This window comes from Opisthocomus hoazin, chromosome 7 (assembly GCF_030867145.1).
Source record: "Opisthocomus hoazin isolate bOpiHoa1 chromosome 7, bOpiHoa1.hap1, whole genome shotgun sequence".
In the NCBI taxonomy this organism is placed as follows: Eukaryota; Metazoa; Chordata; class Aves; order Opisthocomiformes; family Opisthocomidae; genus Opisthocomus; species Opisthocomus hoazin.
The window spans coordinates 61,525,577-61,538,767 of record NC_134420.1 but is presented as its reverse complement, the minus strand read 5'-3'; the positions used below and the strand labels follow the sequence as shown (position 1 = coordinate 61,538,767).

The 13,191-nt window shown below is 41.2% G+C and overlaps 1 protein-coding gene across 1 annotated transcript; it reads right to left on the bottom strand.

Annotated features, from left to right (window-relative positions):
- Positions 1 to 581: 581 nt before the first annotated feature.
- Positions 582 to 12,952, bottom strand: DLK1 (delta like non-canonical Notch ligand 1). Its single transcript, XM_075426101.1, has 5 exons — positions 12,733 to 12,952; positions 11,841 to 11,904; positions 11,118 to 11,248; positions 6,193 to 6,334; positions 582 to 1,877 (listed from the first exon to the last, which is right to left on the bottom strand). The coding sequence occupies exons 1-5, from the start codon at positions 12,803 to 12,805 to the stop codon at positions 1,139 to 1,141; spliced, it is 1,149 nt and encodes a 382-aa protein (XP_075282216.1). The 5' UTR covers positions 12,806 to 12,952; the 3' UTR covers positions 582 to 1,138.
- Between the last annotated feature and the right edge of the window lie 239 nt (positions 12,953 to 13,191).

Genomic DNA, 13,191 nt, shown 5'->3' with positions numbered 1-13,191 from the left:
TCCAGCAGGCAGAAGTGGAGGCCAGTACTCCTACAGCATAGCTCAGACCAGGACCAGTAGCCCTGGGCTGACCTGAAATAGGCCTGCGGGCGGGAAGAAGATGAGGTCCCCAGGAGCAGCTCCTCAGGGATGTCAAGACCTATTAGTGCCCTGAAGCCCCTAACAATTTTGTGGTTTTCATGAGCCTTTACCTGTTTTCCAGTGCTGCTTTAGATTCTTGAAAATATTGTCCTCATCTTGAAGTATAACAGAGAAAAAGCAGAAATGAAGAATTAAAAGCAGCCGTCCTCTTTCAGGTGGCACGTTATCTTTTGATTCATCCCCATGATACAGGCATGAAGGATATGTCTCTCAGCAGAGTTCTTTGAGGAATATTCACAGAAAAGTCAAAATCAGATCCTTTACATCTCTACCAGGTCTCTAAACAGAAAGTATGACCAAAGACATTGAACATCTTCTCAACATTTTAGGACAGACAAATAGAACCATTTATGGAGGCAGCATCACAAGCAACAGAGACCTTTAACCTGAAACTAATACCACAAAGACCTATGATTCTATAGGAGGAGTAATCTATCTTATAAACATGTAAAAATAGCAGAACTAACAGGATAGGTGAGACATCTGTGTGAATTTGCTCCTGTTGATTGCAGTCGCTAAAGTCTTTCTCACACATAGCAGAAGAATTAAGCAGGGACACTTGTTGCAGATCTTGCTATAGCATAACATTTACAAATGAATAAATAAATCAGTATAGACCTTAACTGCTGTTTATTCAAAAAAAGCATTATTGAGTAATTTACTGGTACCGCATTTGCCAAATAAACTATGCGCAAGACAAGAAAGCTGCAATATAGTTCCAGTGGTAAATTACTTTTTATTTTACAAAAAATAGCTGCCTTGAAAAGAAATCAGATTAACATTCCCAGGTCTTTAGTCCTTCTGGTTTTTTTTAACCTCTCATTCTGGGAAATGAAAAAATCCTTAGCAATACAGATACATCATATTTCTTCATATCACTCAGCACAAGCTACAGCAAATGTACCCACAAATATTGAGGCCAATCACAGGCAATAAATTCAATCTATTTTACACATTGCTATGAAAAGTTGCAAGTTGCTGCTTGGTTTTCAAGGGCCTAGATGGCAGTGTAGTTCTTAGTGTAATTAGTCAATTTGATCTTCTCTGGGAAGATAATATTAACTGAGAGGTCTTCCTCATTGTTAGATTTCAGAAAAAAGTTCTTTTTCTTGCGCAGGAGACGACTATATTTGGCATTAGCAAGCCACATTTCACATTTTGAAAAAAACACAATCCCGGTTGTACCCAAGACAACAAGACAGGTAAGCAAGCCCAGTACAACAAAACATATCACCTGGCTTCTACTGAGCAAGGGATCTACATTTTGGATTGTTTCTTTCATTGTTATTTTCAGGATTTCTTGTTGATGCACTGATCTGTGATGGGCTTTTGAGGCTGGCTTGTAATTCTGCATATGCTTTGTCTCCATATTCACTCCAGAAAGACTTGTGTTTTTGCTGGGATGTTTGCAGGTCACACCAACGAATTCTGGTTTACAGATGCATTCGAATCCTCCTTGGTGATGTTCACTGCATGTCCCTCCATTCTCACAAGGGCCACTTGCACAGAATATGACACGGCTGCTGCAGAGCTTTCCTGTATAGCCATGGGGACAAAAACAGCTGAAACCCACACCAATATCTGTACATGTTCCTCCATTTTCACATGGGTTGGATTCACAGTCATCTCTATCTATTTCACAGAAGTTGCCAGCAAAACCAGAAGGGCACAGACAGGAAGCATGTGGTGCAAAACCATTGTCATCAATGCACGTTCCTCCATTCTGGCAGGGAGAGCTAGAACAGACAACGAACACATACAGAGAACTGAATTGAAGTCAAACGAAAGAAGCTAGTAGGAAACCATATAAGACAAGGAGCCGGTTTTCTTTAGAACAGACCATTCCAAATGCAAATCCACTGAAGCCAATGAAATTGAATCAAGAATGAGTTTGCTAACAGCTTTGTCAATACAGATTATAATATATTCTGCTGAGCCTTCGGGCAGGATTAGTACACCAGTACATAAATTCAACCTGAAGAGCTGTGAAGGGATTGTAAATTATTTCAAACATCTATTAAAATTAAGCTTCCCAGTGTTTTCATATGTTTAGAGCTATTTAGCTGAGCAGCTATTCAGACAGACTGAACAAAGACATGCATGCAGCATGGCTTTCTTTTCCACCCGATTATTCATAAGATAATCTACGTATTGTATTGGCAAAGCAAAACACTCTGGCATAGCAGCTAGATGTAAAGCTGATTGTTTTTATTCTGCCTCTCCAGTGCTCCACGACATACCAAAAATTTAGAGGCAAACAGATACTTTGCTGTAAACTGCTGTTCAGCCAAAAATTTTGATAAATATAATAAAAAATGTGAATAGGGTAGTTTCGGCCTTGGCAAAGGCAGATGTAATGTGAAGACAGGACCACAGGAAGCCAAGTATTTCTGCAAACCCTTTAAGAACTTAAGAATTAATAGCCTGGTACTAGATTTTAAGCGATGTAAATTCACTAAGACACTTTTTTTTATCTTTGCAGTGTAATTGTGTCTTACTGAGTGCAAGGCCAAAAGATAGGGTCACCCATTGACAGAAAGGCACAAATGTGCAAATTCCATCGAGCTATGCAATGTGGACTTGGACCTTTAGCTGGCCGTGTTGGCAGAAAAGGGGTCCTGGGTCACAGGTACAAATAAATCTCAAAACCCACTTTCATGGCAGTTCATCACATATGAACAAAGCTTTTAAAACTTACCTTCTAAAAATGAGTGACACTTGCTAACGCTTACAACAAGCCTCTTTGACAACAACAGTCGCCCTAATATTTACAAATCTCTGAAGACATACAGCATAGTACCAGGACATAGCTGAAAAGTCCAAGCTGTTATTTAAATGCTACATTTCCAGAAGAAAGTCCGAGGGGTAATGAACATCACAGCTTTACAAATGCCGACATTTCACATATGCAGTGGTCAGTAGAAATTGGCTATTATGGATTTCCACAGTGGGACACAGAGATTTAAGAAATCTATTCATGTCTGAGTGAAATGACTGTGAAAGAGATATAAGCTCCTGGCTACAGATGGTCCTTGACCACTGGTCAGGATAAGGCTGAGCTTCTCAAAAGCCCAGCCATTGTTCTGGGAGTAGCTACGACAGAGACTACTGCAAGCACCTCTGGCTTTACTGGGGACTGAAACACTTGGTGGCCACCCATCAGGAGAGCCTGAATATCGTGGTAGAGGAATCATCTGCCTGTGTTTTCTTGCTTCCACACAGAATCATAGAATCATTAACGTTGGAAAAGACCTTTAAGATCATCAAGTCCAACAGTCAACCCAACACCACCACACAAACTGCTCTGTCCTCTTGTATTGTCCTTCACTGCAGATGTTGGCTTGAAACAAGGCTACTGAAAGAACAAATTGGAAGTCTGGAAGCAGTATTAGGAAAGCAAAAGTTGTGGTTGTCCCTGGACTTTGACACAGCAGTTGCATGTGACAACTTGAGGTGACCGTGCAAACAAGGAATTTTGCCACAATCATTAGCCACCATGTCTGCTTTAAGCAAAATATGGAAGCTGTAGTCATAGAGTCCTCGAGTAAATGAGTGGTTATGGCCTGTCTTGGAGACTCTAGAACCCTCTATTAGCTCTACAGGTCCCATGGAAAACCTGACAAGCCGTTTTAGATATGGCAATGTGCAGAAGTCTGAACCCTCATGCATGAGTTGAATTACGGTACTTTCTAGAGAAACAGAAGATATTGCTGAAGAATGTAAGTGCAAAATTTTTTCCGAACCTTTCAGAAATGTAAAAAATTTAAATAAAAAACAGTTAAGGGAAAATACAAAGAATTTTGCAAATTTATTCTTCTTTATTACTAACACAGAGTTGCATTTGCTTAACTCTAATACCTTTAAATAACTAAGGCATTAATATTAATCTCATTGACTAGATTAATTTACTTTTGCATTTTTGGCATTTAACGCATCTTCAGCAAGGTGTGGTATATGAAGGACTAGTTGTGGAGACATGGATGTACCACTTCTTTGCTTTCTAAACACTCTGCTTTCATTTTAGAAAGTACCACTTACTGCTCTGCTTTGGAGCAAAACTTCAAAACATCACACAGATGTCATTAATGCAGACAGATCTGCCTAATTTTGTGAACTGACTAGAACAATCACTTTGATTTGTGAATTATCTTGGTTCCATCTGTGGATATTAATGAAGAAGCCAGCAGCAATGCTTAGTAATATCAACATTGTTAACATTAGCACTGAGGTGGAGAGGAACTGGGAGAAGTGAGATGTGAATGAGATGACACCATATGATGAGGTCTCTTTCCAAGATGTGAGGTGCACTTTCTGGTGGACTGTGAAGTATTAGCAGACATAGAGCGCTTATGCTGAGAACAGTTGTCCTTTTGAACTAAAAGTAGATTTGCAGAGCCTGCTGCTCACTTTCCTGAAAAAGACACAGCCTCCTAGAGAAAAGGAATTGCTGTTTCAAGAATGTTGTTTCATTATGAAAAATTGTTCATGATTTCCAGGCTAGCTTACAAGCATTCAGTTTGACCATAGAGTACTATCACAAAAATGTAGTTTCAGCAATTTAAAAACATAGACTTTTAATAAAGTACACGGAACTAGTCTGTGTTATTTCACTGATACTGTACATTACCTGTTCTTTGGGATAGTCAGTATATGTCCACATTGAACTAGTGAAATATTTGCTCTATGGATGAAAAGTGGAGAAAGCAAGCTATTCAGATCCCCTATGTTAGGCAAGTAGCTTGCATGTCATTCAAAGTGCTTAAGAAGATCTTAAATTTCTGCATTTTCAATGAAGAGCAATAGGCAAATCAGAGCAGTTATCTTAGACAACAAAAGTAAACCCAGACAGAACTGTGTGACTATCCCCCAATTAAAAGCAATGGTAAAAAAAATCCACTGACATAAAGTTGTAAGAATGGCAATTCTGGCCAGTGAGAGGTGTCAATGCTCCTTAAATGAGAGTGTACAAGTCTTCAGGAAGATATAGTCATAAGGTAGATCAGAATATTCAGAATTATCTATTGCTGAGCAGAAAGAAAACCAAAGGATACGAATATGGTGTTAGAGAGAAATAGGGCAATCTCCAGAAAGAAAACTGTGATTTTAAGGTGATAGTTTTACCAAGCTTGTATCCACCAGAAAAACATTCTGTATGCTTGTGGGATCAGAACCTTGATGAGCTAGAAGACAGCAGATACTTCTACTGGGCACCTCTAAGAAGAATCTGCCTCCGTCTTCTTTGCTTCTACCCATCAGGTATTTATACATATAGGTAAATTCTTCCAGAGCCTGCTCTTCTCTAGGCTAAATAATTAAGTTCTCTTGGACTCTCCTTATAGGAGAGATGTTCCTTAATCATTTTCATGGCCCTTTGATGCACTCACTCCAGTATGTTCATGTCCTTCTGGTACTAAGGAGCCCAGAACTGCGCCCAGCACTCCAGATGTGTCTCACCAGGACTAAGCAGATGGAATGATCACCTCTTTCAACCTGCTGGCTATGCTGTTCCCTAATGTCCCACTTCTCTTAGAGAATGGAGAGCAATGGCCTTCATCACTCTGTTATGTTGGAAGTGAGACTATCTCCTTCAGTAAAATATGGACATACGATTATATATCAGTTACGAAAAATGACAGGCTGGTGGACTATGTGCTTTTGTGCAGACAGCTTGTGTGTTGGCTACTGTTCTTATTACTGTTCTTATTACTGTATATGGTTTGTATATATAATTGTCTCTCACTACAGGTGAGAACACAGGATGGGAGGTTACTTCAAGTTTGTTTACTAAAATCATGGGAAGGCATAAATGCACCACAATAAAATGTGCAAGTGATCATTTTCATTACTCAAATTATGCATACAAACCCATGCTGATAATCTGTAAATCTTAACAATATGAACAGATCAGATTTGTAAAGACTGATAAAAATATCAGCTACTAGCAGAAGCATTATATATTTTAGCACAGAGATACTTCCACTTAGCAAAGAATTCTGAATAATAGTCAGCAGGAGTGTGGATTTAAAATTTATGTCAGAAATCAATATTTACCCATTAATAATGCAGGGTCCTTTTTTGAGATGGCAGTTTTTTCCTGTAAATCCCTGGGCACACAGACAAATATATCCTCCATCACCAGTCTCTATGCACGTTGAGTTATTGGTGCAAGGCTTTGCAGAACACGGGTGAATATCTGTTTAAGAAAACACAGGGCTCAGTTAACCTAATGAGAAAGAGTCAGTAAATAATATATAATACTTTGAATAAAATATAGCTTTCATGATCCTTTATCCTGAATTTTATAAATTCCAAGTCTACTCATCCTTTCACAACCTTGGCTCCTTATGAGCAGAATTCTGATGAAGCAATCAGGAACCGGGAATTCTCCCAGCTCCCTGCCCAAGAGCCTATCATTATGCGCTTATGAACAAACATTTCATAATAACAGAGATCAGCAAGTTACAAAAACCTCTTAAAATTCCATCTTCTGGATGGGCAACATCCAACCCTTACATAACTGTACCAGAAGAGAGAGCTGTATGATGTCTAGACCCAAAGTCACACATCTCATTTGCTTTACAATTTCCCTGCTGAGCCACTTCCCACTCAAATGATTACTGAATTTTTTAAATAATTAAAAATAAATAAACAAACAACTGCATATTTTAGCCAACTAATGGAGCAGCTGCAGAGAAGTGCTGACTGCAAGTTATCTGATGCCTCACACACACATACGCACACACACTTTCTAAGAAGTGAATGAAAAGGAATTTAAGGGCATTTATATTTTACTTTCCATAACATAACATGAAAGTTAAATGGTATCATGAGGCACTGCAAAATTTTAACCAGAGCAAAATATTTCAACAGCCTTAGCTTTCAAATACAATCTTCTCTGGATAAGAAGCTCTATTTTCTAATGTATTCACCTATTCTCATTGCAAGACAACCATGCACTTTGCATGCACTTTGCATGTAAGCTCCAATTTTCACAAGGACCAAAATATCCTTGAATACTTTTAGTACAGTGTTATTTGCCACCTATTTTTACAGGCTTTAAAGGCAGCTAATACAGCATGAACTCTGATGCAGGAACAAGAAAACTCTCTGAAATAGATATGGATAGATATGTGTGTATATATATACACATACATACATTACAGTCAGTAACTTGTGTCACGGATTTAATTTTAAAACACAACTTAAAAGCTTGTAGGAACATATCCTTTCAAAACATAAATACATAAATAGCCCCAAATAGCCCATTTTCTCTATTTTGTCTAGTTTACCTCTCAAAAGGTCAACAGCCAAGTGATTTACTTGCTTCAAGTGATAACTGAGTCTGAGATGAGAATTTGAAAACAGGGCAGTACATTTACACATGCATTATGGATGGCCACAATCATATTACAAATAAATAATATTTGTGTAAAACAAGGTTGTCATGCTGCAGTGCTTGAAGCAATCACTGAGTGTTTTTACAAGGAAGGCACACTCAGTAGTAGTCTATGTCACAGCAGAATTTCTAGACCCTGTCTCACGCATGCCTAGCATGGGCACTATAGACTCCACCTGTACTCTCTTCGGTGACAGCTTACCGACTTGTGCCCTTGACAAAGCTTGAAGTGACATGTACCACAGTATACTCTGAGATCACACCACAGGTTGGCTCTCTAGCCAAAATGATGCTAAGATTCAAGCGGGAAGTCAGGGGCACACTAACATGACTGTGCAGGCACAGTCAGAGATGACAAGATGAGAGATCACTGATCCCATTTAGCAAGGTGTATTATACGCTCCGACTGGGCTGTCATTTTTTTCTTGGAAATGAATTGACTAAACTGGTTTCCCCTTTGTTACGTTCATTGTTTGATGTGGCACCTGTTCCTGTACTCTGTGCTGCACGTCAGAGAGCCGCAGAGGGAAACTCTGTGCTGTGCAGCCTGGTTCCACGTGTTCATATACCCGATTTCAAGGCTGTGTTTCCAGAGGATGAGACGGTGCCATGGCATTCAGTTAGGCAGGCTGGTGCACTCCATTGCAAAGAGGTTAACTGTCAGTGGTAACACTAATACTAACTCACAGATTTCTTTCTGCAGGTGCCATGTCTGTCCATGTGTCTGCAATAATGGCCATAAATGATATCACTAATCCTGGCCTACGTGTTTACAGTGGATCAAGCCCAGCCTATAAACTGCATGCCTGGGAAGATCATTCTTGACCTGAACTGAGGACCAGGCTGCCCATAGTAAAAACAACAGTTACACAGCCAGAGGCATTAGCAAACCACTTGATGATCTAAAATTTCTCCAGAAAGGATCTTCCATGATCCAAGCCAACGGGACTAACTTTTCTAGACAGTAAAAGAGATACCACCACCAGTCCAAATCATATTTTTTTCCTCCCATGCTTAGCAATCAAATAAACTGCTGAGACTACAAATATTTCAGGTGTTTACAGTGGTGGCCAAATGAATTTCAGACCCTCCCACAGTTTTCCATTCCCAACTTTGCCATCCTTGTGAGCTGGCATTTGCTCATAGTTGGTAACATTAAAACAGTGACTATGCCAGAAATTCCCTGGCAAATATTACACTTTCTATGGCAGCAAAAAGGAAGAATTTCAAGAGAATTCCAGAACTGCAGTACTTGTGACCCTTGATCAGTCACCACAGAAACAACAAAAATGTAGCTTTTTAACATGCTTTATCTCCTCACACACCTGAAGCTAAAAATTGTCTCCAGTAGCTAAAAAATGGCACTTATTGTCATATGTATGTGAAAAATGTGACAACTGTGTCTGGCTCTTGTCAGACACAAACATTTTGTATTAGAAGAGAGAGGCAAAGAGTCTGGTACTTTATGAAAATGGTTTATATTTCCATATTTAAAAGACATGTATACATGCCAGTGATCCCCAAAAGAGCACGAGCCTTCAAAAGCCTTCCCTTTTTCTCACCTAATCAAGTTTCCTTTAGTGGTACCTGTTAATGAGTTATAGTAGTCTGTAACGACTTTATACAGCCAGGAAACTGACACCAAATTTTTGGCAGAGGATGAGGAGATCAGTGGCTGAGCAATTAACCCATTTGAGGTTTCAGTGCTTTATTGGGTCAGGATAACAATTTGTAGCAACCTTCCAGTAACAAGAAAAGGAGGATCTTTCTCTTGATCCCCTGTGGCAAAACAATGCATTTAGAGCAGGTAAATCCACTGAGATGAAAGACTTTCAACATAACATTTCCCTGCAGATGAAAAGATGGTTATTTATTTTTGGCTGAATATTCTTGGCAGCTTTTCATGGGGATCTAGACTAAAACTGGCAAAGAACACTCTGAGCATTGAGACAAATAATAGCTTCTGAACTTAAGCAAGAGAACCTTTTTTTTGTATTATAGAAATATCTTAATGAATATGTATTAAAATAATATTTTTCCATAAAGATATGGGCACAGTTTCCGAAGCATTATTTTGCATCTTAAGTGCCAGTTGCAAGAGGGAAAGGTTGCAAGGCTCAGAATTGCAAAGATACTTAAGTGTCTACAAATTCAGCTAGGCACTTCATATGGCTTTTAGAAGTACATTCAGCTTGAAAAATTTAATATTACCTTACAGGAGTCTTCAGGCGAGAAGATGGTACCTTTAAAAATCTGGTCCTTTGGAGTGATTGGTAAGCAATAGAACTGAACCTCCTAATGTGGCAGTGGGGGGTCATTCTGCCTAGTTTTAGAAATCTGTGATTGCATATCACAGACAACAGAGGGACCCATTCCTCCTCACTAATTGTAATAAGAATCTAAGTGGCTGGATCAGGTAGAAACACATCTGTGAGAGGTGTTCAGAACAACATCTCTGAGAGCTTATAGTCACATTTGCACCATTGCTACTGCAGCAAACACATGAGGACTAGCTTTAATCTAAGAAATCTGTCTATGCTTATGTGTGCAGCTGGTGAGTATGAGCTGCAAAACCTGATGAGAAGTTAAATGAGTACTTGAGTACCTTGCACCAAGCTCCATGCCACTGCAGGGATGTGAACTGCCTGAAATCTTCTGAGTCTTTTAGTAATCTTGAAAATTTTATGCAGTTCAGACTGTGTCATCATTAATTACTGTTTTAGTTCAGCATGGGCAGAACACAGGCATGCTCTATAAATTATAAACTGTATAACAACAAAAGCCTGAAAGACGAAAAGAGAACAAGGCCCTGGACACCGGTCCTCTTCCAGCTACATCTACATGGGCTGAACAGGCGCATGCTCCTGGATGCTCCTGCGGTGTCGGCCCCCTCAGATCTCTTTGGCTGAACATTTGCCTGTGTCAGCCAAAATAAACCAGCTCAGCAAAGGCCAATTCTTCAGCTCGCTTATGCTAAGCTGGCTCATTCTGACTGGCACGGGGTGAGAGCGTGCACAAAGAGCTGCGCTTATCCCTTAGATCTGAGAGGGAAGTGGCAGCCTGTTCAGGCAGACCTTTTTCTCAGTTATACTAATGCTATTCCACTGAATCACTGGGTTGAGTAAAGGAAGAAATAAGCACAATGTTTTCCTTTTCAAGAAGTATAAAGTATTATGCTCACATCTTTCTGAACAGAAAGTAGCATATATATAATGTGTCAGGAAAATATTTCAAATTATCTAATATATACAAGATGACCTGTGTTTTTACAGAAAAGGATTATATGACAACAAGGGAGCAGTTATTTGTCAGCCTTGTCCACGAGTATCAGTGTTTAAAATAGAATGATGAATTTACTCTTTGGTTGCACGTATGTCCAGTTACAGAAGATACTGCATCCTTCTGCCTAAATCATTATAAAAGTTTCAGGCTTATTTGCTGCTGCCCAGAATCCCCTTATTATCTGGCAGTAACATTCAAGCTTTTAAAATCAGTCATCCAGAAGGACTTTTGCATGTCTCCAGCACCAGATGGGGCTGTTTCACCTCACTTGCTCCAGGACAGGAAAGCATGTGCAAACCTGTGTCACAGAGGCTGCCAACCCAGCCCTCCTCACAGATGCACTGCCAGGGCTTGGCACAGCTGCCGTGCAAACACCCAGGGAAGGGAACACACTGATTACAAAGAGCACCCTGCCAACCAGGTTGACACCTGAAAAAGATAAAAGACAAGATAGAGGCATAGTTTATTTTTAAGAAATATAATTACAAGGATGTTCCCCTTCCTGAGGCATAATAAACTTTCGGATACAAAATTGGACTATGCAGCAGATTTGAACAAAAGGATACCATTAATGCTTCCGGGATACCAGAAGCAGTTTATGTCAAAAAAACCCGTTTCATTTAGTGACAGCAAAATAAATAAATGTTAACCAATGTAAAGACATTTCTTAGTGGAAAAAGTAGACTAGAAAGGCACCTAGATGTCTCTGCTCTAGGATTCCAGTTACTGTATCCTAATAGAGTGCTGTTTCATTACAGTTCCATATTTTTAGAGTGCAAATAATTTCAGCTTCTGCTAATCAATGTAAAGACATTTCTTAGTGGAAAAAGTAGACTAAAAAGGCACCTAGATGTCGCTGGTCTATGATTCCAGTTACTGTATCCTAATAGAGTGCTGTTTCATTACAGTTCCATGTTTTTAGAGCGCAAAGAATTTCAGCTTCTGTCTGTTTTACCAGGACTATGCTTTATTGAAGCTGTCCATTCCTGTGCTAATAGCCCTGTCTGACAGATCTTTTTACCTGCATTCACTGGGAAATTCACAAAATCCATTCTCTGGGTGGCATCCAGTTTTACAGTCCACGCCTGGAACAAGAGGTTTATAATATCAAACCAGAAAAATCAGCACTTAGAAAAAAAATCGTATCATGTGCTATACGCATTACTGATGTTTTATAAGATTCCAGACTGCATAACGTTCTGATTTTTTTCTTCAAACACATGTTTTTGTGACATAAAATTTTAAATGAATTTGATCTGGAGCATGTTACAGAGTGTTGTTATAGAATAAGGGAAATGACATAAAGAATCAACCGCAAAAGAAGACAAAGTCACTTTAGCTCACGCAAAGTGTATGTAACATCACTATACACTACTTCAAAGGGGACATTTCAGAACGCTTCCATGTATGTCATTTCACAACACACCACTCCACATGCACTGTTTCAGAACTACTTCAAATGCAAAAGTACCTCTAGTCAGAAAAGAAATTTCATTTAAAACACCTCACAGTAAAGGGGTTGAATTCATTTCAACACTACGTTGGATGAAAAAAAAAGCAAACCACCGTTTTTATTAAATGAGGCACGAATAACGTAAGTTAAGGAGCAGAGGTCTCAGTCACACTATTTTTGTGTGTTCCCGGTATCTGCACGCAGCAGAGCTCCGCTGAAACGCCACCATCAGCCACCGACACCCCACGGAAACGGCACGAGAAACGCGCTCCGTCGGGTGCGGAGCAAAAGCTTCCCGAAGACCACCCACACCTCCGGCCGGGGCCGGGGCCGGTTCGCCCGGGGGGGGCCTGCAGGAGGGCTCCGGCCGCCGCTCTCCGCCCAGCCCCGGCAAACTCCGAAAACTTTCCCGGCTCCCCTCCGCCCCCCACTCCGCGCCGCTCCCCGCCGCCAGCCTTACCTGAGGCCGCGGGCAGGACGAGGGGCAGCAGGCAGCAGCAGCAGCCGATGAGCCCGGCGGCGCGCAGCCCCATGGCCAGGCCCGCCCCGCACCGCTCCGCACCGCTCCGCGCCGCCCCGCGGCGTCCGGGAAGGCGGCGCCCCCCAGGCCCGCAGCGCCGCCGGGCTCCGGCGCGACGGGGCGGGAGGAGGGAGGGGAGGGCTGCCCGCCTCCTCCCGGCCCCCGGCCCTCCACCCGCGGCGGGATGCGGCCCCGGCCCGAGGCCGCCGCTTTGCTGCGCAGGGGCGGAGAGGGGAGCCGAGCACCTTGCGCACCCCGGCTTGTGCGGTCGCGGGCGAGGGGAGGAACGTGGGAGGGCGCGGGAGAAGGGAGGTCCGGTGGGGGAGAGCTGAGCACGCCTCTCGTCTCCTTAAAACTTACCGCAAAGAGCTAGTTTGGGGCTTGCCTTCGGAAACCTGA